Source organism: Triplophysa dalaica, chromosome 2 (genome assembly GCF_015846415.1).
Source record: "Triplophysa dalaica isolate WHDGS20190420 chromosome 2, ASM1584641v1, whole genome shotgun sequence".
Classification (NCBI taxonomy): Eukaryota; Metazoa; Chordata; class Actinopteri; order Cypriniformes; family Nemacheilidae; genus Triplophysa; species Triplophysa dalaica.
Window position 1 is genome coordinate 3,244,780 of NC_079543.1, and position 25,495 is coordinate 3,270,274.

Here is a 25,495-nt window from a genome sequence, read left to right on the forward strand (position 1 = left end):
CTCAATGTGCCACAGCCGTGTGATGTCTCAGAGCGAATGACAGGTCTTAATGCTGCTCGGAATCACTAATACAAACAGGATTATTCATCGAAAATGAAGTTCTTCTTTGCTGTGTGCAGCTGGATATGTCTGTCAGGTCAGTTTCTTCTGTGTTAATGTCTCAGTACAGTGTGATGGAATAAGATGGCACAATGTTTTGAGCTATATCAATGCCCTTTAGGCAAAACTAAACCTACTGTAAAAAATACAACTCCATATTGATCTCTCAACAAAGGTAATAAAGTAACTTGAACAAAGTCTTTTTAGTAGAAGAAGAAGAAAGTATTATTTTGAGGATGCTGAAAAAAATCAGTCTTTTCAAAAATCAGTGATTGTCCAAAGCGCGTCGAGAAGTTTGACTAACTTGCCACACTGGGTAATCTCAAAAAACATTTCTAGTGTTTTGAAAGTTCAATGATGTTTGATGATTTTTACCATGATCGAGGCTCATGTTCTCAGTGTTGAGCTGAGCAGGAAGTAGGCATTTAAGGTCACAGTTCTAAAAACGCTAAAGACACTATAGACACTAAAGAGACTTGTCTACCGACTGTGAAAAACACCCAAAGAAAGATGCCCAGGTCCCTGCTCATCTGCGTGAACGTGCATTAGGCATGCTGCAGGGAGGCATGAGGACTGCTGATGTGGCTAGGGCAATAAATTGCCATGTCCGAACTGTGAGACGCCTAAGACAGCACTACGGGGAGACAGGAAGGACAGCTGATCATCCTCGCAGTGGAAGACCACGTGTAACAACACCTGCAGAGGATTTGTACATCCGAATATCACACCTTCGTGACAGGTACAGGATGGCCACAACAACTACCCGAGCCACACCGGGAACACACAATCCCTCCATCAGTGCTCAGACTGTCCGCAATAGGCTGAGAGAGGCTGGACTGAGGGCTTGTAGGCCTGTTGTAAGGCAGGTCCTTACCAGACATCACCAGCAGCAACGCCGCCTATGGGCCCAAACCCACCTTCGCTGGACCAGACAGGAGTGGCAAAAAGTGCTCTTCACTGATAAGTCATGGTTTTGTCTCACCAGGGGTGATGGACGGATCTGTGTTTATCGTTGAAGGAATGAGCACCGAGGCCTGTACCCTGGAGCGGGATCGATTTGGAGGTGGGGGGTCCGTCATGGTCTGGGGCAGTATATCACATCACCATCGGACTGAGCTTGTTGTCATTGCAGGCAATCTCAATGCCTTGCGATACAGGGAAGACATCCTCCTCCCTCATGTGGTACCCTTTATGCATGCTCATCCGGACATGATCCTCCAGCAGGACAATGCCACCAGCCATACTGCTCATTCCGTGCGTGAGTTTCTGCATGACAGCAATGTCAGTGTTCTGCCATGGCCAGCGATGAGCCCGGATCTCAATCCCATTGAGCACATCTGGGACCTGTTGGATCGCAGGGTGAGGGTTAGGGCCATTCCCCCCAGAAATGTCCAGGAACTTGCAAGTGCCTTGGTGGAAGAGTGGGGTAACATCTCATAGCAAGAACTGACAAATCTGGTCCAGTCCATGAGGAGTAGATGCACTGCAGTACTTCAAGCAGCTGGTGGCCACACCAGATACTGACTGGTACTTTTGATTTTGAGCCTACCTTCATTCAGGGACACATTATTCTATTTCTGTTAGTCACATGTCTGTGAAACATTTTTAGTTTATGTCTTATGGTGTTGACTCTTTTGGTGTTCATTCAAATATTTACACATATTAAGTTTATTGAAAATAAAAACAGTTGAAAGTCAGAGGAAGTTTCTTTTTTTGCTGAGTTTAGTAACTTAAGCAGACTGTGTATATAATAATAAGTAAAACACAGTCGGGTCTACTAAGTCCATAGTTGAGTAAACTCAGAAATTTGATTGTTATATAATGATTGTTAGTTCGATCAACTAGTTTTTATTCAATTGATAGTCATGTGAGATTACTCAACTAATTGAGTTAGGTGAAATACTTGGCCAAAAGTTGAATAAACTCAGAAAAGCTGTGCAGTGAGTTTCCTTCAAATTTTAATCCAAGTCAATTTAATTTTTTTACAGACAGGTCGAGTGATGAGTATTATAATGTGCTGAAAACCTTCCAGGCAACATCAGCCAAAAGCTTCATCTTCCTCCTACTTTGCTCGTGTAAATAAATATTCATTGCTTTTGTTTAAAATTATTTCAAGATTACAATAATGCACAAAACACATAACCTGACCTAACCTAATGACTCAAACCTAAAATAAAAAATGATCTGCTTTGTTTTCTACAAATCAGCCACGACCTCCATGATATGAAAAACTCCCTTAATATACTTACTTCTGCACTTAATGCTAGTCTACGTGTCGTATGTGCTAGTCTATGTGTCGTATGTTGTAAAGTGTGTTGTATGCAAAATGTATGCAAAACGCTGGAAAAGTGTTTTGTGTTTAAAAGTGTGAAGTCAGTCATGTATCACAGCTAAAACTCTGAAATACTGTTAAAACTGCACAGCAATGAAATAAAAACGTAATTATTGTTGCTCTTCTTGCGAACCACAAGTATTATACTTATTAAAAGACATACACCAGAGTACTGTACCTTTAAGGGAGGGAGGAGTTAGTTTTGTTGTGTCCCGGTTGTAGATGTGTCTGCTTGTTTTTGACCTCACTCTTGTTCGGTGTGAGAGATATTAACTCTATGCTTTTTATTGTATTAAAAAGATCAACACATGGTTTGAATATGTAATGATGGTAAAAATAGATTTCAAGGCTAAGTTCAACCACAAATGAAAATTCTGTCGTCATTTCCTCACCCTGATGTTGTTCCATAACTAATTTATATTCATTGTTCTGTTTAACACAAAATAACACATTTTAAACATAGTTCCGGGCACCACAAACTACCACAATAGTTATTTCCCCTACTATGGAACTCTATAGTGCCCCATATCGGGTTGGACACATCATTCTTTCAGAAATATTTCATCAAAACGACATTTATACAGATATGGAACAACTTGAGGGCGTGTAAATGATGACAATTTTAGGTGGCTGTTCCTTTAAGAACACAATGTGACTAGACGGCCATCATGTTACTTTTCACGACTGTGCTCTGATCTGCATCAAAATGATCAAATGTCTGAAAATATGAACTAAACTGAAATGTCATCATAATGTGTGTATGAGAGGTAATTTGTGGTTTTATACAATTCAACAGGATTTGGAATTTCAGCTACTGATGGGACACACATAAATGGACGTGAAGGAGGGCAGGTCACAGTTCCCTGTACTCACAGCTGGGCTTCAACCAACAGAAAGTATTTCTGCAGAGATCCATGTACAGACAGAGATATTCTAGTATCATCTGACCGGTCACCTAATAAGAGATTCAGTCTGAAGACTTTTCCTAGAAACGGGACGTTCACAGTGACCATCACTGGTCTACAGGAGTCAGACTCTGGGATTTACTGGTGTGGAGTGGACAGAGTAGGTGCAGATACGTATAACCGGGTCACTCTTAAAGTTTCTAAAGGTAAAAATGACACAGCGTTTAAAGTATATTTTCTATCAAATAAAATACTGTTTGACATATTAATGACTCACGAACAGCAGGCAGACACACGACTCAGAGGACTCCAACACCAGTGACAAAACCCGAACCTCAAACCTCCACGAGTAGATCATTCAGTCCAGCACCTGATGACATCACAAACTCAGTTTCATGTAAAGGTGACATAAAACCTGTTGAAGGTCTGTTAAAGGAATAGATTTAGTCATCATTTGCCCACCCTCCGTTGTAACAAATCTTTACACATTTCCTTGCTGTATTAAACACAAATAAAGATATTTCAATGAAAGTCTGTAACTAAGACATTTGGGTCACCATTGACTCCCATAGCAGGACAAAAGAATACTATGTGAGTTATTGATGACTCATGAAGGCGTAGGGTGACCAAATGAGGACAACATTTACATTTTGGGGCAAACTGTTCCTTTAAATCTGTTTTAAGGTCTCATGTGCTGACGTTGTTCCCTTTTAACATTTTAAGGTCCTATTCTACCAAAGACTTCAGAAGACCAAACATTTTTTGATAAAACTGGTGAGTTTTTGTGTCTGCGGACACTTCCTCTGTCCACACAAAACTTCAAGCAATGTTGTAGGATTCTTTCGACAGCATTTGTGGCATCATGTCAATTACAACAGAAAACAATTACAATGGAAGTACAGGACAAGTCCGCAACCAATAACGCATAAACTTTCAATAGAAAAGCTGATGGATCTGCAATTAAAAGTCAGGAGGGTTAAAAGTCTATCTAATCCATCGCGGATGTGGTCACGTCACCTGTGATCCAGAACATCACATTACATAAGTGTCATCAGTAATATCTCCTCTCTCTCCTGTGTTCAGGTCTTCTGCTGTGCACTGCTGTGGGTCTGACTGTGATGCTGCTTATATTAGGAGTGATTCTCTATGTGTATAAAAAGAAAAAGAGGAAGTCACACAGGCCCAGTGGTAAGTGCAAATACATGCAGACGTTATACTGTACATATAATGTAAATGCAGGATGTTAAATATCTAATGATGTGTTTCTGATCTTACAAGGTACAACTGCAGCTGAAGCTGATACTGAAAGAGGCATCACAATAACCAAAGAGGTGAGAGAGAGAGAGAGAAATCACATTCTGACGGGTGTTGAAATGCATTTCAATCAAACACACTGTGACCTCTAGTGGACATTTTTGTGTAGCACGATATGTCTGCTAAAATTTTTGTTGAGATAAAAACTTAATTTAACCTGAACACTGTTGATAAGGAGTTATAATAGCATTCCTTTATCTCTACAGACGGCATGTGATTATGAGGACATCACAGAGACCCAACAGCGGACTCATCCACACACACCCACCACTGTGTATTCGGCTATCAATCATCGTTCTGCAGCCAATCAGATTCAAGATTCCTCCCTCTATTCCAACCTCCCCATCCAACCGTCCTGTAGAGACCAAACAACTGACATGGTTACATATGCATCTATTGACCTGCGTAAAAATCAAGGACCACAAAGCTTCAGATCTGAAGACACTGTAACATATGACACTGTATTTTGTTCCTGAAGCTCTTTGACATTGCTAACATATTGTTGCATATAAAGTAATTTAAAAACAAGTAAACATGTTTATATATTGTGGCCTTGCAATGACGGTTACATGGATTTCCGCATTACAGAAAAATGACTCAATGTTGCATTCAGATGATACAATAGCAAGATGATGTTTGTTTACGTCGACTGATCTGATCAAATGATGATAAAGAAAGCAACCCTCTGAGCAGAGATACAAAACCACACTTTGTTTAACTGATGTACAGACAATAAATGATTTCAGCACAGTTTCTTTGTTTTTACTTCCTCTCTTTATCGTCTGCAGACTCTATTTTATTTCATATCTAAAGAAGCATTGTGTTAAAAAGAGGAGGAGTTTGTGGTTCTTTTTATATGAGATTGAGATCCGCATCATCAGACTTCCTTAATGTAAACCAGTTCACTAAGAGAAGACAAGAGTAAGATTATCTGCAAACTCACTGGAATCTCAGAATGAAGATCTGCTGTGTCGTGGGCGTCTGGATCTTTCTGACAGGTCAGTTTTGAAGACTGTAGAGCCACTAGTTAGTTTGTTCAGCGCTTGAAGTGAGTTTCTGAAGTTAGTTTTAATGCTGTGGGTTCTGTATGACTGTGGGTTTTGACTTAAAACAGCTTCAGGAGTGGAGAAACTTCAAATCATCCAGCACACATTATCTTAAAAACAGACTGATCTCACATCTGTGCACGTACTAAAATACATGCCTATAGAAATGTGTTAAAGACAGGAAGTGTTCATCAGAGACTGAACTTGCACACACATCTCACATTATTCAGAGACAGAACGTAAGGATCTTACAGTTTTTCTCAATTGTTAACACACATTTTCTGAAAGCATGCCTCATATTCTCAGAACTCTACACACAAATCCAAAAATAAAACACACAATGGGCAAAACAATCCGTGTATCATTCGTTCTTTTCATATTCAATTGAGATACCAAAATCGGAAAATTAAAAAACGGTTTGTTATTTAGTTATTTGTTTATAAATGTGATACCACAAAGCAAATAACGGGTCATTTTTCGTACTCTTGATTTAATGCTCAGATCAAAAATAGGAAATAAAATAAAGGGGTCACGACCGATTTTTATTTTGATATTTAATTTGTTCGATTTGCGTGAACCGGAAGTTATCTTCGTGTGTGTGTGTTGCACTTGGAAGTTGGCCGCACTGGAATAATATGCTGATTCAATAAGATACTTATTTGAAACTGTCAAGACACATAAAGAGATGTCCTACGCTGCAGAAGATGGGTATCCAGCGATGTTCTGAAATGAGTGTGAGAAGATCAGTGGTGTAGTCCTAACAAAAGAAGTGCTGTACTATACTATACAACCATAACCCCGACCACACATGGCCAAAAGACAGGGGTCAGTGTGTTTGTTAGATTTGTTTTTCTAGTAATATATGACAACTATTTAAGTTAAATATTTATGCATTATTCTTCACTTATGCTTTGAATATGAAGTTATAGAATTGGAAAAAAATAAGGTTGGAAAAAACAGGTCTATGCCAGTACTGTCGACCTAAATACAATATTTTTTACAAAGCATTATATCTTTGTTACGCATCACATATACAAGAATACGTAAAAACATATGCAAGATTTTACAGAGATGTAACTTTATCATCACTGCGATCTCTGTGTTAATATTTGTTAATAATTTAGATTAGATTAGATGATTAGATTCAACTTTATTGTCATTACACATATACAAAGGGGAAGATATTAATGTATGTAGTTAAGGTTGTGGTAAAAACAGACTACATTATTTTAAATGTAGGATAAAAGTAACAAGTAGGTTCACAATGACTTTAATTGGAACGAGGATACATAGATTTCGTGAGGATTCTGACTTTAAACAGTAGGGCTGTGTAAGTGCTATGTTTCATTTCATCATGTGTCATTTAAAGAAAGCTAGTATTAAAAGTTGTGACAGATACCAAAGATTTGGGATGCACTGTAATTTCGTAAAGAGATAAAGCAGCGCAACAGAACCCCTTGAATTCAGTGTCAATGCCAGATGAGAGGAGCCACTGCCGGTGAGCGGCCTTTAAACCAGCTTTGACCAAAAGTGAGCAGTTTTATCAATATTACTGGACGGAATCAGCGGGACTCAATCAGTCATTGACAGGATGAGCTTCTCGCAGGCGAGTTGCCAACACTGAAGATGATGCGCTTGGCGTGGTTGTCGGAGGTGGGGCCGCAATAATTTTTGTGAATTTTCTTAAGAAATGCACCTATTGTATGACTGAAATGTGAACACGATACGGTTAAAGGGAAAGCAACCACAAAAGCAGCTTGGAGACGTTAAGCTGGAGAATAAGTGGGTATACGCTAATATGGATCTTTAGAAGTCGTTATACGCAAACAGCACTGTGGAAAAAGTAAGCATACGGCGTATGAGTGCGTATGGCCCCGACTACACCACTGGAGAAGATTCTGTATTCAGCACAACCTTATGCGAAAAAGACATGTAGTATCGGACACAGAACTGGAGAGGGCTGTGGTTGGATCAATATATGAAGTAAGATTTTTATTTAGGTTTTCACATTTTATATACTGCCCGTCTTTCAAATGTTAGGGCTGGGCGATATATCGCCATCATCTGCTTTCAAATGGAGCGGCATTTACTACACAGAGCCGTAGTTCACTGACAAGCTGAGCCGTATCGCATTAATTATCGCAGGCGATACATCCGTGATAATTAATGGCGATATGGCTCAGCTTGTCAGTGAACTACGGCTCTGTGTAGTAAATGCCGCTCCATTTGAAAGCAGATGATGGCGATATATCGCCCAGCCCTAACATTTGAAAGACGGGCAGGATATAAAATGTGAAAACCTAAATAAAAATCTTACTTCATATATTGATCCAACCACAGCCCTCTCCAGTTCTGTGTCCGATACATGTCTTTTTCGCTTAAGGTTGTGCTGAACACAGAATCTTCTCACACTCATTTCAGAACATCGCTGGATACCCGTCTTCTGCAGCGTAGCGGAAATCTCCTTATGTGTCTTGAAATTTTCAAATAAGTATTTAATTAAATCAGCATATGATTCCAGTGCGGCCATGGTGTCGATACGAAATTACAAAAAAATACTGAGTCAATCACTGCAAGATTGAGGTTTTTCAGGCTTCTTTTAACTTTTTGCAATTACGGCAAACTTCCAAGTGCAACACACACACGCACACACACGAAGATAACTTCCGGTTCACGCAAATCGAACAAATTAAATATCAAAATCAAAATCGGTCGTTCCCCCTTTATTTCATTTCCTATTTTTGATCTGAGCATTAAATCAAAAGTACGAAAAATGACCCGTTATTTGTTTTTTGGTATTACATTTATAAACGAATAACGAAGAAACAAACCGTTTTTTAATTTTCCGATTTTGATATCTCAATTGAATATGAAAAGAACGAATGATACACGGATTACAAACCCTCATATGTATTTGATTATGATCATAATGACGTAGGCCTTTTTTTGGTTCAGTGTTAAACTTACTACAGACAGTACAAACATAAGTGTGTTGTAAAATATTTGAGAATATTGTTTTTATACTCAGAACACACAAATACACGGTAAAATTTTATTTTATTTTTCCCTCAAAAACAATGTACACATTGTACATCCCATTCCCAACCAACACATAGTTGCACCTACACTACATATAAAACTACAGAAGAATTAACTGTATACAGTTACAGTAAAAAAAAACTGTGCTGCAGCCTCTCTTCTGTTGCGGTCTGGCCACAGCATCTCATCCACATCCAGAGGTGGACAATCCTGGGGCCAAAGAGTAAAAGTCCCGCCATATTTTTGTTTCACCCATGAACTCAGCAGCTGATTTCATCAGCGGAGGAACCAAGACATTCCTTTCAAGTCTAAAGTCAAATCTCAAGTCCTCAAAGAGTTAAAGTTAATGAGATGATTAAGTGAGTAATTAAATGATAATTGAGCATTAGTGATGAACACCTGCTGTAATTGAGATGTTGATGTTTTATTGGTTATATGATGTCACCATCATGGAGATCAGTGTTTGCTTTAGTTGGACTCTTGACCCTTGACTGTATTGTTAAATTTCTCTCTGTATCAACTCATGTACTATTATAAAGCAGAGATATCAGTTCTGTGAAGTGTGCAACTCTTCACTGTTTTTTATGATGAGTTGATCTAACACTGAAATGTTTACAGGCAAGATATTCCTTTTAGATCATAATCATGTTTATGTTTAGCATAATGAACCCTGTACACTCAGTGTTTAAACAAAATTTTTATATAAAGGTATCAGCGAGAAATTTCAATAGCAACAAAGCACATGCTAAATTAAAACCTTCTAGACAGACATCAAGAACCATCATATGAAGCTCAACAATGGTGACGCTCAACAAAATGCTTCGAGCTGCAATGCATGAAAAACTCCCATCATGCAATGCAGAATGACTTATAATTGTCACCACTGTTGAGGTTCATATGATAAATGTTCATGTCTAAAAGACTGATCCCAATATTGAAGCCTTATCGTGCCATTGATTTAGGAGGTTTTTATATCCAAATGCAGATCATAAACCTAGAGATTTAAACCAGAAATACAAACTATTCTGTTCCTTTAAGATTTGACTCAGCATTGAACAAATGTTGCCGTGAAAAAAACATTGTAATTATTTATGAAGCAAGTATCTTTGAATAAATGAGCCATTTATATAGCACTCGGTTGTGTATTCCTGTACACCAAAGTGCTTTACAACCATATGTGGGGAGTCTGTGAGACCTCCAGTGCGCTCACGACATACCAGCACTCGATGGAGATAAGAGACAGTAAAAGACCCACAACCTGAACGACTCAAGAGCACAACTAAAGCAAACACTGATCACAATTATGGTGGAAATGTTTTTTTTTCAGCTGATGTCATCCAATGCTGTGGCTGAAGTCAGTTGTAGTTCTTGTGTTTCTCTTTTCTTCAGTGTTGTTGATTGTTAACAGCAGGTGTTCATCACTCAATCATCATTTAATTACTCACTTAATCATCTCATTAACTTTAACTCTTTGAGGACTTGAGATTTGACTTGAGACTTGCTTGTGACTTGAAAGAAATGTTTTGGTCTGAATGTCAACTGCTGAGTTCATGGGTGAAACAAAAATATGGCAGGACTTTTACTCTTTGGCCCCAGGATTGTCCACCTCTGTCCACATCACAAGCAATGTTTTCCCTGGCCAAGCAGCGGGAGAAATATTACCTAGCATGGCGATTCCAGCTATGAAAGGCATCAGCTGCTATATCTCCACATGCGTCCTCCATAGCTTCGAGAAGAGGTATTCGCGTTTGTGAATTTCGGTCATACACTTTCCATCTCCAGGCAGAAAAAAATTAGGATTGAGGAATGGAGAATATCGAGGGAGATAAACAATGGCACGCTGGCCAATGATATTCCTTCTCCTCTTTCGTCTTTTTGTGAGGTTGAACCCAGCCTCATCAATGAAGATGAACTGGTGCTCCACTGCATACACCTCTAGCTCTAACTCTCTGAAACACACATGACAATATCAGAAATAGACATGGAGTGGTCACTATTGTGAAGCACAATCCTTATGATTACAATATTGAAATATGTATAATTTACTCCTCTTACTCTCACTCCTCTGGCTCTGCCTCTGTTTCCAGTGTTGGCGTCCATTGCTCCAAAACAGAAGGGCTCATCTGTTGCTCTTTTATGCTAAAGCTCTGATTGCTAATTGTAAAACTGTGTGACGGGTGTTTGCCCTTGTGATGAGTCAGTGTTTGAATGGCAGTGTGTTCCTTGTGAAAACAAGATATTTTCTGCATGAAAATTGTGCCAAAAGCAGAGAATTGTGTGTAGTGTTTTGAAAAAAAGTGTGTTTTAGAACTGCAATTTGAGTGTAAAGCAGGAACTTTGCTTGTAGTTTAGAAGAATTGGTTCAGGGGGTTGGTGAATGAGTTACATGTTGTGGTCATTGTGTCTCAAGTACCAGAATTTGTGTGTAAACAATTGAGAAAAGCTGTAACACAACTTTTGGTCACTTTTTGATCACGTTATTACCAATATGTATTATAGGTTGTAAGATTACCAATATTTACCCAGTATCTCAAACCATATTCATTTACTTAGTATTGGAGGGCTCACTTTACATTCATTTTTTATTGTTTAGTCATTAGCATGAAAAGCTATAAGAACATCTAACAAACAACACTGTTTTGTTTTGTTTAAAGCAGAAATTAGAAGTTCATCTACAGATGAGATTGTGACACGTGGATACACTGGAAAAAACATCACAGTTTCATGTCAACACAGCTGGGCCTTAAACAACAGAAAGTATTTCTGCAGAGATCCATGTGGAGACAGAGATGTTATAGTATCATCTGATCGGTCATCTAAAGGGAGATTCAGTCTGAAGTATCTTGGAAAGGGAACGTTCACAGTGACCATCACTGATCTACAGGAGACAGACTCTGGGATTTACTGGTGTGGAGTGGACAGAACTTTTAAAGACACATATCATAAAGTCTATCTGACAGTATATAAAGGTAAAAAAATAACACAATGTTTCCTTTGACTGTATATTGTCAGCATCACTCTGTTATTTCTGTATTAATGGATTTCCCTGTTTTCTTCAAAGCAAACACACATCACGTTACACCTACATCTACTGAATTATACACAACTCGACCGCTTCCTACACCAACACGACAACCAGAATCTTCATTTGCCACCTCAAGAAAACCCTCCAGATCTTTAACCTCTGATGACATCACTCGCTCACCCTCAATGACAGGTAACAACTGCAATAGTTCCCACACTGTATATCTGAAGTACAGATGCTCCAAAAAGTCCATCACTAAACACACGTGTTTGAGATCACATCACATGACACACGTGTCATCAGTAACATCTGCTCTCTATACATGTGTTCAGGTCTTCTAGTGTGCATTGCTGTGGGTCTGACTGTGATGTTGCTTATATTTGGAGTGATTCTCTGTGTGTATATAAGGAGAAAGTCACACAGCTCCAGTGGTAAGTGTACAAACACATTCAGTCTGTTGTAAATGCAGTATGTTAATATCTAATGATGTGTTTCTGATGTTACAGGTTCACCTGCAGCTGATGCTGATGCTGAAAGACACACCACAATAACCACAGAGGTGAGAGAGAGAGAGAGAGAGAGAGAGAGAGGGTTTGTTCACCCAAAAATAAAAGTTCTGTCATCATTTACTTGCACTCTTGTTTTTTCAAACCTTTATGATTTTCTTTTTTCCGCAGGAAACAGAAGTTATCTTAAGGAGAGTTGGTAAATGGCCCTCATTCACATCTATTGTTTGCACAAAAAATCAATGCAAGTGAATGGGTGTCAGTTGACAACATTCTTCAAAATAACTTATTTTGTGTTCAGCGGGGGGAAAAAGAAAATCATTAAGGTTTGAAATGACAAGAGGGCGAGTAAATGGTGACAGAATTTGTATTTTTGGGTGGACTATCACTTTAAGACAAATTAAACCTGTATAGTGCTACTATAGTTGAGAAGCCTTTATATTGTTGTTTTGATAACATCACTGTCTCTACAGATGGCAGGTGTTTATGAAGAAATCACAGAGACCCAACAGCGGACTGATCCACACACACTCACCATTCTGTATTCAGCTGTCAATCATCATTCTGCAGGCAATCAGATTCAAGATTCCACCCTCTATTCCGACCTCTCCATCCAACCGTCCTGTAGCAACCAAACAGCAGTTCAACACTGACACTGTTACATATGCAGCTAATACGAATAAACATGGTGTACCACAGGCATTCAGATCTGAAGATACAGAAACATATGACACTGTGTTTAGTTCCTGAAGCTGTTTAACATGAATAATGTTGTGACACATGTAATGTTACTTTTATATAAACATGTAATTTATTTCCACATCACTGATGGCCAAACAGAATTAAAAAACATCTCAAAATGTCTTCATTCAGGTGGCTACACACTATTAAAGCTTTCTGGAGCACGAATTAAACAACATGAACACATTATATTTGACGAATGTGAATGTATTTTTATTGGAAATGATTCTAGCACCCTTCCACTGCTGTATTCGCCCTGACCGTTATTGTCTGTAATCTGTAGACATCATATCCGTATCACAATGGTCAAATCAAATCAAATCCCTTTATTGTCACTGAACCATATGCACAGGTGCAACAGTAGCTGAAAAACTTGGGTGCAGTTCCGACCAACATGGCAGTATGACAGACATTTCTTGTACACATTTACACGGTAAACATTTCTGTACAAGTTTTACACCAGACTACAACAAATGACACGTAATATACATAAAGATCTCATACACAGCAGCAAATGTACACAATGTACTTAGTGTCAGAGGATAATGACACATAATTTACAAATAACTAAATAAATAGGAGCAAATGTACACAAAATGTGCGTAGTGTGCAGTGATTGATAGCTTATGTATTGTGTATTACAGTAAGACAAAGTATAAAGATGTGCGTGCTAGTGGGGGATAAAGTGCAGTGCGAATTATGGGGAAAGAAGCTGTCACGTAGTCTACTGCTGCGGGTTCTGATGCGGTAAACATGTTATAAATTAAATGAGCTAGAGACAGACAGAACTCTCTCTCTATCTCGTTCTATGTCATTTCATTTATTCACAGAAATTAGAAGTTCATCTACAAATGGAATTGAGACGCATGGATACACCGGAAAACACGTCACCATTTCATGTCAACACAGCTGGGCTTGGAGCAACAGAAAGTATTTCTGTAGAGATCCATGTGAAGAGGAAGATATCCTAGTATCATCTGATCGGTCACCAAACGGGAGATTTAGTCTGAAGTATCTTGGAAAGGGAACGTCCACAGTGACCATCACTGATCTAAAGGAGACAGACTCTGGGATTTACTGGTGTGGAGTGGACAGAGTTGGTGTAGACACATATGAGAAGGTCAATCTGAGAGTATCTAAAGGTAAAATCACAGTGTTTCCATTCACTGTAAATAAACCGCATCACCCCGTTCATTTCCAAATGAATCGATTTATCCCAAACATAGACACAACTCAACCGCTTCCTATATCAACACAACAACAAGAATCTCAGTTTCCAACATCAAGCATAACATCCAGATCTTCAACCCTTGAACACACCACACATGTACATTCAGTGAAAGGTAACCAAAATATTAAGAAGTTTATTACTCTGTAGATATTTAACCATGTTCTTCAATATTTTGTCTTTCCTTAACATTTAATTATTTCCATCCATCCATCCATCCATTTTCTACCGCTTATCCGGGGCCGGGTCGCGGGGGCAGCAGTCTAAGCAGGGATGGCCAGACTTCCCTCTCCCTAGCCACTTCCTCCAGCTCTTCCGGGGGGACACCGAGGCGTTCCCAGGCCAGCCGGGAGACATAGTCCCTCCAGCGTGTCCTAGGTCTTCCCCGGGGTCTTCTCCCGGTGGGACATGCCCGGAACACCTTACCGGGAAGGCGTCCAGGGGGCATCCGGAAAAGATGCCCGAGCCACCTCAGCTGGCCCCTCTCGATGTGGAGGAGTAGCGGATCTACTCTGTGCTCCTCCCGAGTGACCGAGCTTCTCACCCTATCTCTAAGGGATCGCCCGGCCACCCTGCGGAGAAAGCTCATTTTGGCCGCCTGTATCCGGGATCTTGTTCTTTCGGTCATGACCCACAGCTCATGACCATAGGTGAGAGTAGGAACGTAGATTGACCGGTAAATCGAGAGCTTCGCTTTGCGGCTCAGCTCCTTCTTCACCACGACAGACCGGTACAGCGACTGCATTACTGCAGAAGCTGCACCGATCCGTCTGTCAATCTCCCGCTCCATCCTTCCCTCACTCGTAAACAAGACCCCCAGATACTTGAACTCCTCCACTTGAGACAGGAACTCTCCACCTACCTGAAGTGAGCAAGCCACCCTTTTCCGGCTGAGAACCATGGCCTCAGATTTGGAGGTGCTGATTCTCATCCCCGCCGCTTCACACTCGGCTGCAAACCGTCCCAGTGCATGCTGAAGGTCCTGGTCTGATGGGGCCAGCACGAAGACATCATCCGCAAAGAGCAGAGATGTGATCGTGTGGTCACCAAACCCGACGCCCTCCGGCCCCTGGCTGCGCCTAGAAATTCTGTCCATAAAAATTATGAACAGAACCGGCGACAAAGGGCAGCCCTGCCGGAGTCCAACATGCACCGGAAACAAGTCTGACTTACTGCCGGCAATGCGAACCAAGCTCCTGCTCCGGTCGTAGAGGGACCGGATGGCCCTTAGCAAAGGGTCCCGAATCCCATACTCCCGGAGCACCCTCCACAAGATGCTGCGCGGGACACAGTCGAATGCCTTCTCCAGATCCACAAAACACATGTGGATTGGTTGGGCAAACTCCCATGAACCCTCCAGCACCCTGAAGAGGGTATAGAGCTGGTCCAGTGTTCCACGACCGGGACGGAAACCACACTGTTCCTCCTGAATCCGAGGTTCTACTATCGGCCGGATTCTCCTCTCCAGTACCCTGGCATAGACTTTCCCGGGGAGGCTGAGAAGTGTGATCCCCCGGTAGTTGGAGCACACCCTCCGGTCCCCCTTCTTAAAAAGAGGGACCACCACCCCGGTCTGCCAGTCCAAGGGCACTGTCCCCGACCGCCACGCGATGCTGCAGAGGCGTGTCAGCCAAGACAGCCCCACAACATCCAGAGACTTGAGGTACTCAGGAAGGATCTCATCCACCCCCGGTGCCCTACCACCGAGGAGTTTCTTGACTACCTCGGTGACTTCATCCCGGGTGATGGGCGAGTCCGCCTCTGAGCCCTCGGCCTCTACTTCCTCAATGGAAGACGTGACGGCGGGATTGAGGAGATCCTCGAAGTATTCCTTCCACCGCCCGATGATATCCCCGGTCGAGGTCAACAGCTGCCCCCCTCCACTGTAAACAGCGTTGGTGGGGCATTGCTTCCCCCTCCTGAGGCGTCGGACGGTTTGCCAGAATCTCTTCGAGGCCGACCGATAGTCTTTCTCCATGGCCTCGCCGAACTCCCCCCAGGCCCGAGTTTTTGCCTCCCCAACCACCCGGGCTGCAGTCCGCTTGGCCTGTCGGTACCTGTCAGCTGCCTCGGGAGTCCCACAAGCCAGCCAGGCCCGATAGGACTCCTTCTTCAGCTTGACGGCATCCCTTACTTCCGGTGTCCACCACCGGGTTCGGGGATTGCCGCCTCGACAGGCACCGGAGACCTTACGGCCACAGCTCCGAGTGGCTGCGTTGACAATGGAGGTGGAGAACATGGTCCACTCGGACTCAATATCTCCAGACTCCCTCGGGATCTGGTCGAAGCTCTGCCGGAGGTGGAAGTTGAAGATCTCTGTGACAGGCGATTCGGCCAAACGTTCCCAACAGACCCTCACAGTACGTTTGGGTCTGCCGAGTCTGTCCAGCTTCCTCCCTTAATTATTTCTATTTGACAAATTATTATTAAAATATCTTTTTTTGCCGAAGACTGCTGGCTCCTGGTATAGCTTGGCATTATCAATGTAAAGCTGATAGGTTCAATTACCAGAGGACACAATAAATGTACCTTGAATGCACTATACTTAAAGCCCAAGTGTCTGCCAAATTCAAATAAATGTAAAGTGAAATCTTCAAGCCAACTTACTGTCTCCAAAAACACATCTAGAAACGTCCACAGCAAGAATCTGCAGATATTTATTCACGGTTCACACGCTCACCTTTAGTAATAGGAAGCATGCTCATTTAATGGTGAAGTTTAAAAACAATAATAATAATATCTAATCCAAACATCTAATCCTACTTTTATTTCATTAAAATGTATGGTGGGTGAGATATTTAGAGATGGATATATGGGACAAGACATCATCATTTTAAACTGTGACTAAATTCCATCAGTTAAGCAACATGTTTGAGATCACATCACCTGACACACATGTCATCAGTAACATCTGCTCTCTCTCTCTCCCTCTCTCTCTCTCTCACTCTCTCACTCTCTCGCTCTCTCATATGTTCAGGTCTTCTGATGTACACTGCTGTGGGTCTGACTGTGGTGCTGGTAATATTTGGGCGATTCTCTGTGTTTAAAAAGAGAAAGTCACACAGCTCCAGTGGTGAGTGCAAACACATTCGGTCTTTTGTAAATGCAGGCGGAGTCAGTGAGCGTTCATGGGCAGACATAAATCAATGTGACATCAGATTGTTAGGGGATCCCCAACAGCATGTTTTGTGTCACTGTTGTGGTTTAAAGGAGATTACAAAAAGAAGAATAGATGGATTTGTATAATTAAGAGGTGATTCTGCACACAACCTGGCGACTCAGTTTCTGGTAGATAAACATTTAAAAGAGCAGCATTGGCAAACACAGAGTTTGGCTACAGAACATAGAAGAACTGCAAAGATATTTTGGTCCCCTTGTTTTTTGGACAATGAGATCATGGCAATGTTCAGATTTTATTTAATAAGTAATAAGTTCACACTGTAAAAGAAAACGCAGTACATTTACAGAAAGACTAAAAGCTCTTTGACAAACACAGTTATAGTTATAAATCTGTTAAAATGCTATTTAAATAATAACAATTATATTAAAACCGCAATAAAAATCTTTAAATTAGGGTGTGGATAATAACAAGCTACATAAAAAACAATACTGAAAGTATTTTAAGTAAATGTGAATTAAGTTATTGTAAAAAAAAGAGGTTTCAACTCCAGAGTTTGAACTGGTTCTGTTGATAGTGAGTCTTGTTATCAGTCACATGTTTGAGATTGAGGACATGTTGATCATTTAACTGAACTGTAGATCACATCAATCGAACTGGGGGAAAATGAACCAAGAATACATAAATGAGATATATCTATTATAGACTTTAATATTTGGATGTGATAATCGTTCATTCCAGTGTTTTAACACAAAGAGCTGTGAAGAACAGTTCAAAGTTTATTACCAGTCAGGATCAGACGCAGGATTCAATTTGAAGTTCATATACTGACACTCCTCCTGTTCCTTTTCACTGATCTCTTTATTTCTGATGTGGTGGACACTGGCATATTGAACATCATCAGCAGACACTGAGGCTTCTCTCTGATTGGCTGATACTAGTGAATAAAGTGGAACATAATTGTTTGAAGCTGCTCCTGCTGATCCACTAAAGTGATTGTCCTGAAGTGTTCATAAATAAAACGATCAGAATATAATGAGAGAAACATTTCAGCCATCAAAATAATTAAATAAAACTGAAGTAAACAGTGTATATGTGATTGACAGACTTCAACTCTCCAAAATAAATTCAGTACTTTAATAAACTCGACATTGAAATCAAATGAGTCACGTGAGGAAACAAACACACTGTAACTCTGGTGTGTATAAGCTGGTTTACCTGATGTTGACTGTTAACTTCAGATCCACCATCTTTCCATTTTTTCCTGAAAAACATCAAAATAATACACTCATGAAAAGAGATGATTGCAAAATGAGGAACAGACACTTTCATTTAAGTTATTTATTCAAATCATCATTCACAATACTTACCATATAAAAATGATGATGAAGATGATGATGAAGAACAATCCTCCACATCCTGCTACAATCCCAGAAACTACAGAAGGACTCTGAACTCCTAAAAAACATGTTGATGAAGATCAAATCATAAAAAATTGCACATTCTTTATCATTAATGTAAATAATAATAATGTAAATACCTTTAACAGTGAGTGATACAGCAGCTGATCTCTGAGATCCATGTTTATTCTGAGCCACACAGTAAAACCATCCACTGAGACTAGAATTAATGTTAGTGATGCTGAACGTCTGTCCAGATCCAACAGATGATGTTTGATTCTCTTTAAACCAGCTGTAGTTGTGAACAGGTGGATTTGATTCACTGCTGCAGGTCAGATTCACTGAATCACCCTCCACTATTACACCAGAAGAACTGATGGACACTGAGACATCCCTCGGTGCATCTACAACAGACACAAAAATCTATAATACTAACAGCACACCTATTGTATTTATATATTTGTATACATCATTTTTACAGCATCAAAACCATGTCAGGGCTACAACAATGTCACTTACACATAACATTCAGCGTCACAGCTTCTGAATATTTCTCTCCATGTTTATTTTTGACCTTACACTTGTATTCTCCACTGTGATCTGATCTGACACTTGTGATGCTGTACGTCTGTCCAGATCGAACAGATGATGTTTGATTTTCTTTAAACCAGCTGTAGGTGTGAACAGGTGGATTTGATTCACTGCTGCAGGTCAGATTCACTGAATCACCCTCCACTATTACACCAGAAGAACTGATGGACACTTTGACATTTCTTGGAGCATCTACAACAGAATAAAATGAAAAAAAAAAGTTATTGGTATTATTGGTTATTGATTATTATCTTATTGGTATGTAGAGGTATTAGAATGAAAGGACGGGTTCTAGCAACAAATGCAGAATTTTAAAAATGTACATAATCAAACAAACATGACTGTCACTTACACATCACATCCATCTTCACAGCTTCAGAATATTCCTCTCCATGTTTATTTATGGTCTTGCACTTGTATTCTCCACTGTGATCTGATCTGATGTTTGAGATTCTGTAGATGTTTCCAGATCCAACAGATGATGTTTGATTCTCTTTAAACCAGCTGTAGATGTGAACAGGTGGATTTGATTCACTGCTGCAGGTCAGATTCACTGAATCACCCTCCACTATTACACCAGAAGAACTGATGGACACTGAGGTTTTCTCAGGAGGATCTAAAAAATGAATATGTAAATTGAAATCAATAGAGCATTGTATTCTATGTATATCTGATATTAACAACGCAAGGTTGTGGGTTTGATCCTAGGGTATTGCACATAACTTAGTATAAATGTATAGGTTTCTGCAATGTAAGTGGCTTTAGATAAAAGCGCCTGCCAAATGCATAAATGTAATGTACTTGTCAAGATGAAATATCTATATTCATAGAGTGGATTATTAAACATCCATGTTTGTTATCTCATACATATTTGTCATAAACGTAGTAAATTGGGTCTTTATGAAAATGTTTTATTCAATCAGAGTTCAATCAGAATGTGAAATATTTGTTCTTGTATGTTAATGAATGTTTACTCACATTCTACACTGAGATGAACACCAGGAGAGGACAGATGTTCAGATCCTCTTATAGCACATCTATAGACTCCTGAATCATGACGACTGACTGACTGCAGATGAAACTCATTCACTGTGTGTTCAGTTAATGTCTGTGTGTTTCTGTACCAGATGAATGTTGTTTCTTCAGTCAGTCTGCAGGTGGTTTTACATGTAAGAGTGACTGAATCTCCCTCTTTCACTCTCTGTTGTGTCTCCACCTGGAGGTCTGACAGCAAAACAACAACAAACTCTCTGTGTGATCATCATCATAATACAGAATAAAATATATCAATATCATCACAACATCAACTTTATGAATTTATATCAGATCAGAGTTACACAATATAATGTCTCAAGTCCTCTTTGTGTTAATATGATTCTGTAGATCTACCTGTGACATCAAGCTGAACTCCAGGAACTCCTGTCCATTTTCCATCTGGTCTGTCTGTTATAAATCTGCAGTAGTAGACGTGTTTATCAGCTTCTGTCACATGTGTTAAAGTGATGCTGTAAGAGTCTTTATTTTCACTGTGACACTGAACTCTTCTGGGTTCAAACACAGGTCAGGTGATGCTGCATCAGGTACAACAGCTTTGGTCCAGAAGGCTTTTTTGACCACATGGTCAGAAGGATATTTTATATAACAGGACATTCTCACTGTTGAGCCTCTTAATGCACAAACAGATGAAGGATTGTATTTCACTCCCCAATCCTGCCAACCATCAACATCTGAAACACAGAAATAAAGAAATTATAAATGTATGTGTTACCAATTCTTGGCCTGTCATCTTTCTGTTTTTTATTTTATTTTAAAAACAGAGAGTTCATATTATATGACAAAAGAGTGAAGTGAATGGTTCATAAGCTCTTTTGAGAGAACTGAAGACTGAATGTATAAAGTGAGTGTATAAGTGTGAAGACTGAAGTGTGATCTGCACTTACCAGCAGTCATGAGCAGAAACATCAGAGATATTGTGAAACACATCGCCATAGCAACCTCTACAATCATAAAACATACAGATGTGACATGAGATAAACATGTGAACATCATAAACACTCATTTCTTCATCATTTCATTTAGTTTGTTTCATTAGAATTCACTGCTCATTCACACACTGATAACAACTACAGTCAAGATCGTAAAAAATGTAAACACATGTATTGATTTCAACAAGTTTATTTTACAATATTAATTTTAAATTGATTTAACAAATGTTCACTCTGTCACAGCTCAGATTGATTTAAATTCTTAAAACAATGTTAAAATGATCTTACCGTGCTGTGATGAGCGTCTCTGTCAATGCACATATAGGAAATGAACAAGATTTGCAGCCGTTTTTAACTGACGGACTGCTGGTGGTTTTCACACTCATATGAGCTCATTGATGCGAATAATCTCTTCCTCTTTCTGAGAGTTTGTGTCCTTCATCTCAACAACATGAGCGGAACTCGAGAAATAAAGTGAATGAATAATTTAACGTTTTAAGATTGAAAATCACATAACAACCAACATCATCATCATGTCAAAGCTTTATAGGAGAACATGTCATAAAACATTGAGGACAGCAGTCAGAAGATCAGAACTGCAGGAGCTTCAGATGTGAAGCATAATGTGATGTTTGTAGATGTAAGTATCACTTCTTCTTTCAAACACTTTTTTGTGTTAAGAGAGTGCTCATCTCTCACTTTGGGTTTCAAGATTCTGGGATGTCTATAAAAAGAAGACCCTGGTGTGCAGCTTCTGTTGGCAATTTGAAAAATCCTGTCTGAGGCCCAAAGAGACCTCACAAGCCTCACAAACATCAGGACAAAATAATACGTCAAGTCGAACAGCAATATCTGCAGATAATCCCGATTAAATCAAAACCGAACCCTTAATGTTCATTCATCTTGACTGCCCTGTCTCACATAGACAGGCGTCTTTTGGATGATCTCTATATGATGTGTCTCCAACGCACTTCTGCTCATTCAAACTGACATCATCACTGAAAGAAAAGTTTGTTAGAATTACTCAATTTAATCAATTTTTTCAAATACAGGAAAAAAGGTTTCATTCTTGGGTGAACTGTTCCTTTAAGATGTGTGTTTATGGTACAATTTTCATGCAGAAAATATGCCACAATTTTCATGCAGAAAATATCTTGTTTTCACAAGGAACACACTGCCATTCAAACATGCACACTGACTCATCACAAGGGCAAACACCCGTCACACAGTTTTACAATTAGCAATCAGAGCTTTAGCATAAAAGGGCAACAGGTGAGCTCTTCTGTTTTAGAGCAATGGATGCCAACATTGGAAACCAGCCAGAGGAGTGAGAGTAAGAGGAGGACGTGGAGGACGTGGAGGACGTGGAGGACGTGGAGGACGTGGAGGACGTGGAGGACGTGGAGGACGTGGAGGAGGACGAGGAAGACTTGGAAGACTTGGAAGGCCAAGGACCGTAATCTCTGATGAGATCCGATCCACTTTGGTTGATCATGTGGTCAACCATGGTCTAACAATGAGGGAGGCTGGGCAAAGAGTACAGCCACATTTGAGCAGGTACACTGTAGCATCCATCATCCGTACTTTCCGAAATGAGAATAGGTAAGAAATCTACTCTCACTAGAAAATTGCAGTACTGCATATCAATATAGTACTCAATGAGTACAGTAGTACAGTATTGCCTGTGGACTATTCTGTAGGACTGTAAAAATACTATTAAGTATGTTTCAAGTATTTAGGAAATGTATATCTACTTTGTATTTACAGTATTTTACTATTTGTTTGGCAGAACTAAAAGATTACCAACACAAGGTGGTTGGGAACGTGTTCTGTCTCCTGAACAGGAAACTGAAATCATGAACATGGTCCTAGAAAATAACGCCATAACATTACGGCATATGCAAAGAAAAATAATAGAAAACAATGACATCTTTCTAAATATTGATAGGGTAATCTTATCAACACTGGACCGTGTCTTGCGCAGAAATCATCTCAAGAGAAAGCAGGTCTACAGGGTGCCATTTGAACGCAATTCAGAAAGAGTCAAAGAATTGAGATATAACGATGTGCAAGTGAGTCCCACAATTGATGCATACTCTCAACACTGTATACAGTAAATTCATCTGTTGTTTGTATGTAGTGTATGTGAAACTTTGTGTTGGTTGGGAATGGGATGTACATTGTTTTTGCGAGAAAAATAAAATAAAATTTTAACATGTATTTGTGTGTTTGGAGTATAAAAACATTTTACAACATTGATGTTTGTACTGTCTGTAGTAACTGAACCAAAAAAGGCCTAAGTCATTATGATGAATGGAGAAGTGTTTTACACTGAGCACATTAGTGTTCAGCCGGTTCTTATAAATATCTATACTTATGATGGTTTGTGTGTGTCATTTGAAAACACAATCCCATTTTGAGAAGAAATAACACTGTTTTGAATGTAAAGTTTCATTTTGCAGGAGAATTGAGGGGTTTTGCCCATTGTGTGTTTTTTTTGGATTTGTGTTTAGAGTTCTGAGAATATGAGGCATGCTTTCAGAAAATGTGCGTAAACAATTGAGAACAACTGTAATATGAATAAAAATGGTGTACCACAGGCATTCAGATCTGAAGATACACAAACATATGACACTGTCTTTAGTTCCTAAAGCTGTTTAACATGAATAATGTTTTGTCTTATGTAATGTTACTTTTATATAAACATGTAACTTATTTCCCCATCACATTGCCAAACAGAATTAAAAAACAACTCAAAATGTCTTCATTCAGGTGGCTATACTCTGTTAAAGCTTTATGGAGCACAACTTAAACAACAGGAACACTGAGTAAACAACGGCAATGTCGCACACGGCTTGAGAAGCAAACCAAATAGATCTCCCTCTGGTGGTTGGCTGCAGTATAGGTCATAAACCCCACCCTCTCCATGTAAACAAATGAGACAATGGCCAAATAAAAAATTCAATTACAAATCAAAAAAAATATATTCAAGGAAGTTTCTTCATTTTAGTGGCTGGTTGATATCACACCGTGGTTAATTTTTCTCAGAGATGGATGCGGTAACATCTGCTTTCTCTACATGTGTTCAGGTCTTCTAGTGTGCACTGCTGTGGGTCTGACTGTGATGTTGCTTATATTTGTGTGATTCTCTATGTGTATATAAAGAAAAAGAGAAAGTCACACAGTTCTAGTGCTTAAATATTAAATGATCTGTTTCTGATGTTACGAGAGAGAGAGAGAGAGAGAGAGAGAGAGAGAACGTGTATCATCTGAATGTGTGTTGAAATGTGTTTCAATCAAACACACTGTGACCTCTATTGGACATTTTTGTTTAGCACAATATGTCTTCTAAAATTTGATGTTGAGATAAAAACCTTATAAAACCTGAACACTGTTGATAAGGAGTTATAATAGCATCCCTTTATCTCTACAGACGGCATGTGATTATGAAAACATCACGGAGACTCAATATCAGACTGATCCACACAGTACATCACACCCACATTACTCAATGTTGCATTTAGATGATAGAATAGAAAGATGATGTTTGTTCACATCGACTGATCTGATCAAATGATGATAAAGAAAGCAACCCTCTGAGCAGAGATACAAACACACTTTGTTTTGATGTACAGACAATAAATGATTTCAGCACAGTTTCTTTACTCTTTACTTCCTGATCTTTATCGTCTGCAGACTCTTTTTCATATCTAAAGAAGCATTGTGTTAAAAAGAGGAGGAGTTTGTGGTTCTTTTTATATGAGATTGAGATCCGCATCATCAGACTTCCTTAATGTAAACCAGTTCACTAAGAGAAGACAAGAGTAAGATTATCTGCAAACTCACTGGAATCTCAGAATGAAGATCTGCTGTGTCGTGGGCGTCTGGATCTTTCTGACAGGTCAGTTTTGAAGACTGTAGAGCCACTAGTTAGTTTGTTCAGCGCTTGAAGTGAGTTTCTGAAGTTAGTTTTAATGCTGTGGGTTCTGTATGACTGTGGGTTTTGACTTAAAACAGCTTCAGGAGTGGAGAAACTTCAAATCATCCAGCACACATTATCTTAAAAACAGCAGTCTGAGACTGATCTCACATCTGTGCATGTACTAAAATACATCCCTATAGAAGTGTGTTAAAGACAGGAAGTGTTCATCAGAGACTGAACTTGC

At 39.6% G+C, this 25,495-nt stretch overlaps 1 protein-coding gene across 1 annotated transcript in view; it reads left to right on the forward strand.

Moving 5' to 3' along the window:
* The window catches only part of LOC130436093 (uncharacterized), a 26,641-nt gene continuing 1,146 nt past the window's right edge, over positions 1-25,495 (forward strand). The window contains exons 1-12 of the mRNA XM_056766989.1: positions 1-136; positions 3,228-3,542; positions 3,620-3,760; positions 4,060-4,110; positions 4,420-4,524; positions 4,615-4,667; positions 4,857-5,111; positions 8,080-8,146; positions 11,390-11,704; positions 11,797-11,952; positions 12,093-12,191; positions 12,267-12,319. Coding sequence (XP_056622967.1) covers positions 94-136; positions 3,228-3,542; positions 3,620-3,760; positions 4,060-4,110; positions 4,420-4,524; positions 4,615-4,667; positions 4,857-5,111; positions 8,080-8,146; positions 11,390-11,704; positions 11,797-11,952; positions 12,093-12,191; positions 12,267-12,319 — 1,653 coding nt within the window. The 5' untranslated portion in view covers positions 1-93. The remainder of the gene's footprint in view (positions 137-3,227; positions 3,543-3,619; positions 3,761-4,059; positions 4,111-4,419; positions 4,525-4,614; positions 4,668-4,856; positions 5,112-8,079; positions 8,147-11,389; positions 11,705-11,796; positions 11,953-12,092; positions 12,192-12,266; positions 12,320-25,495) is intronic.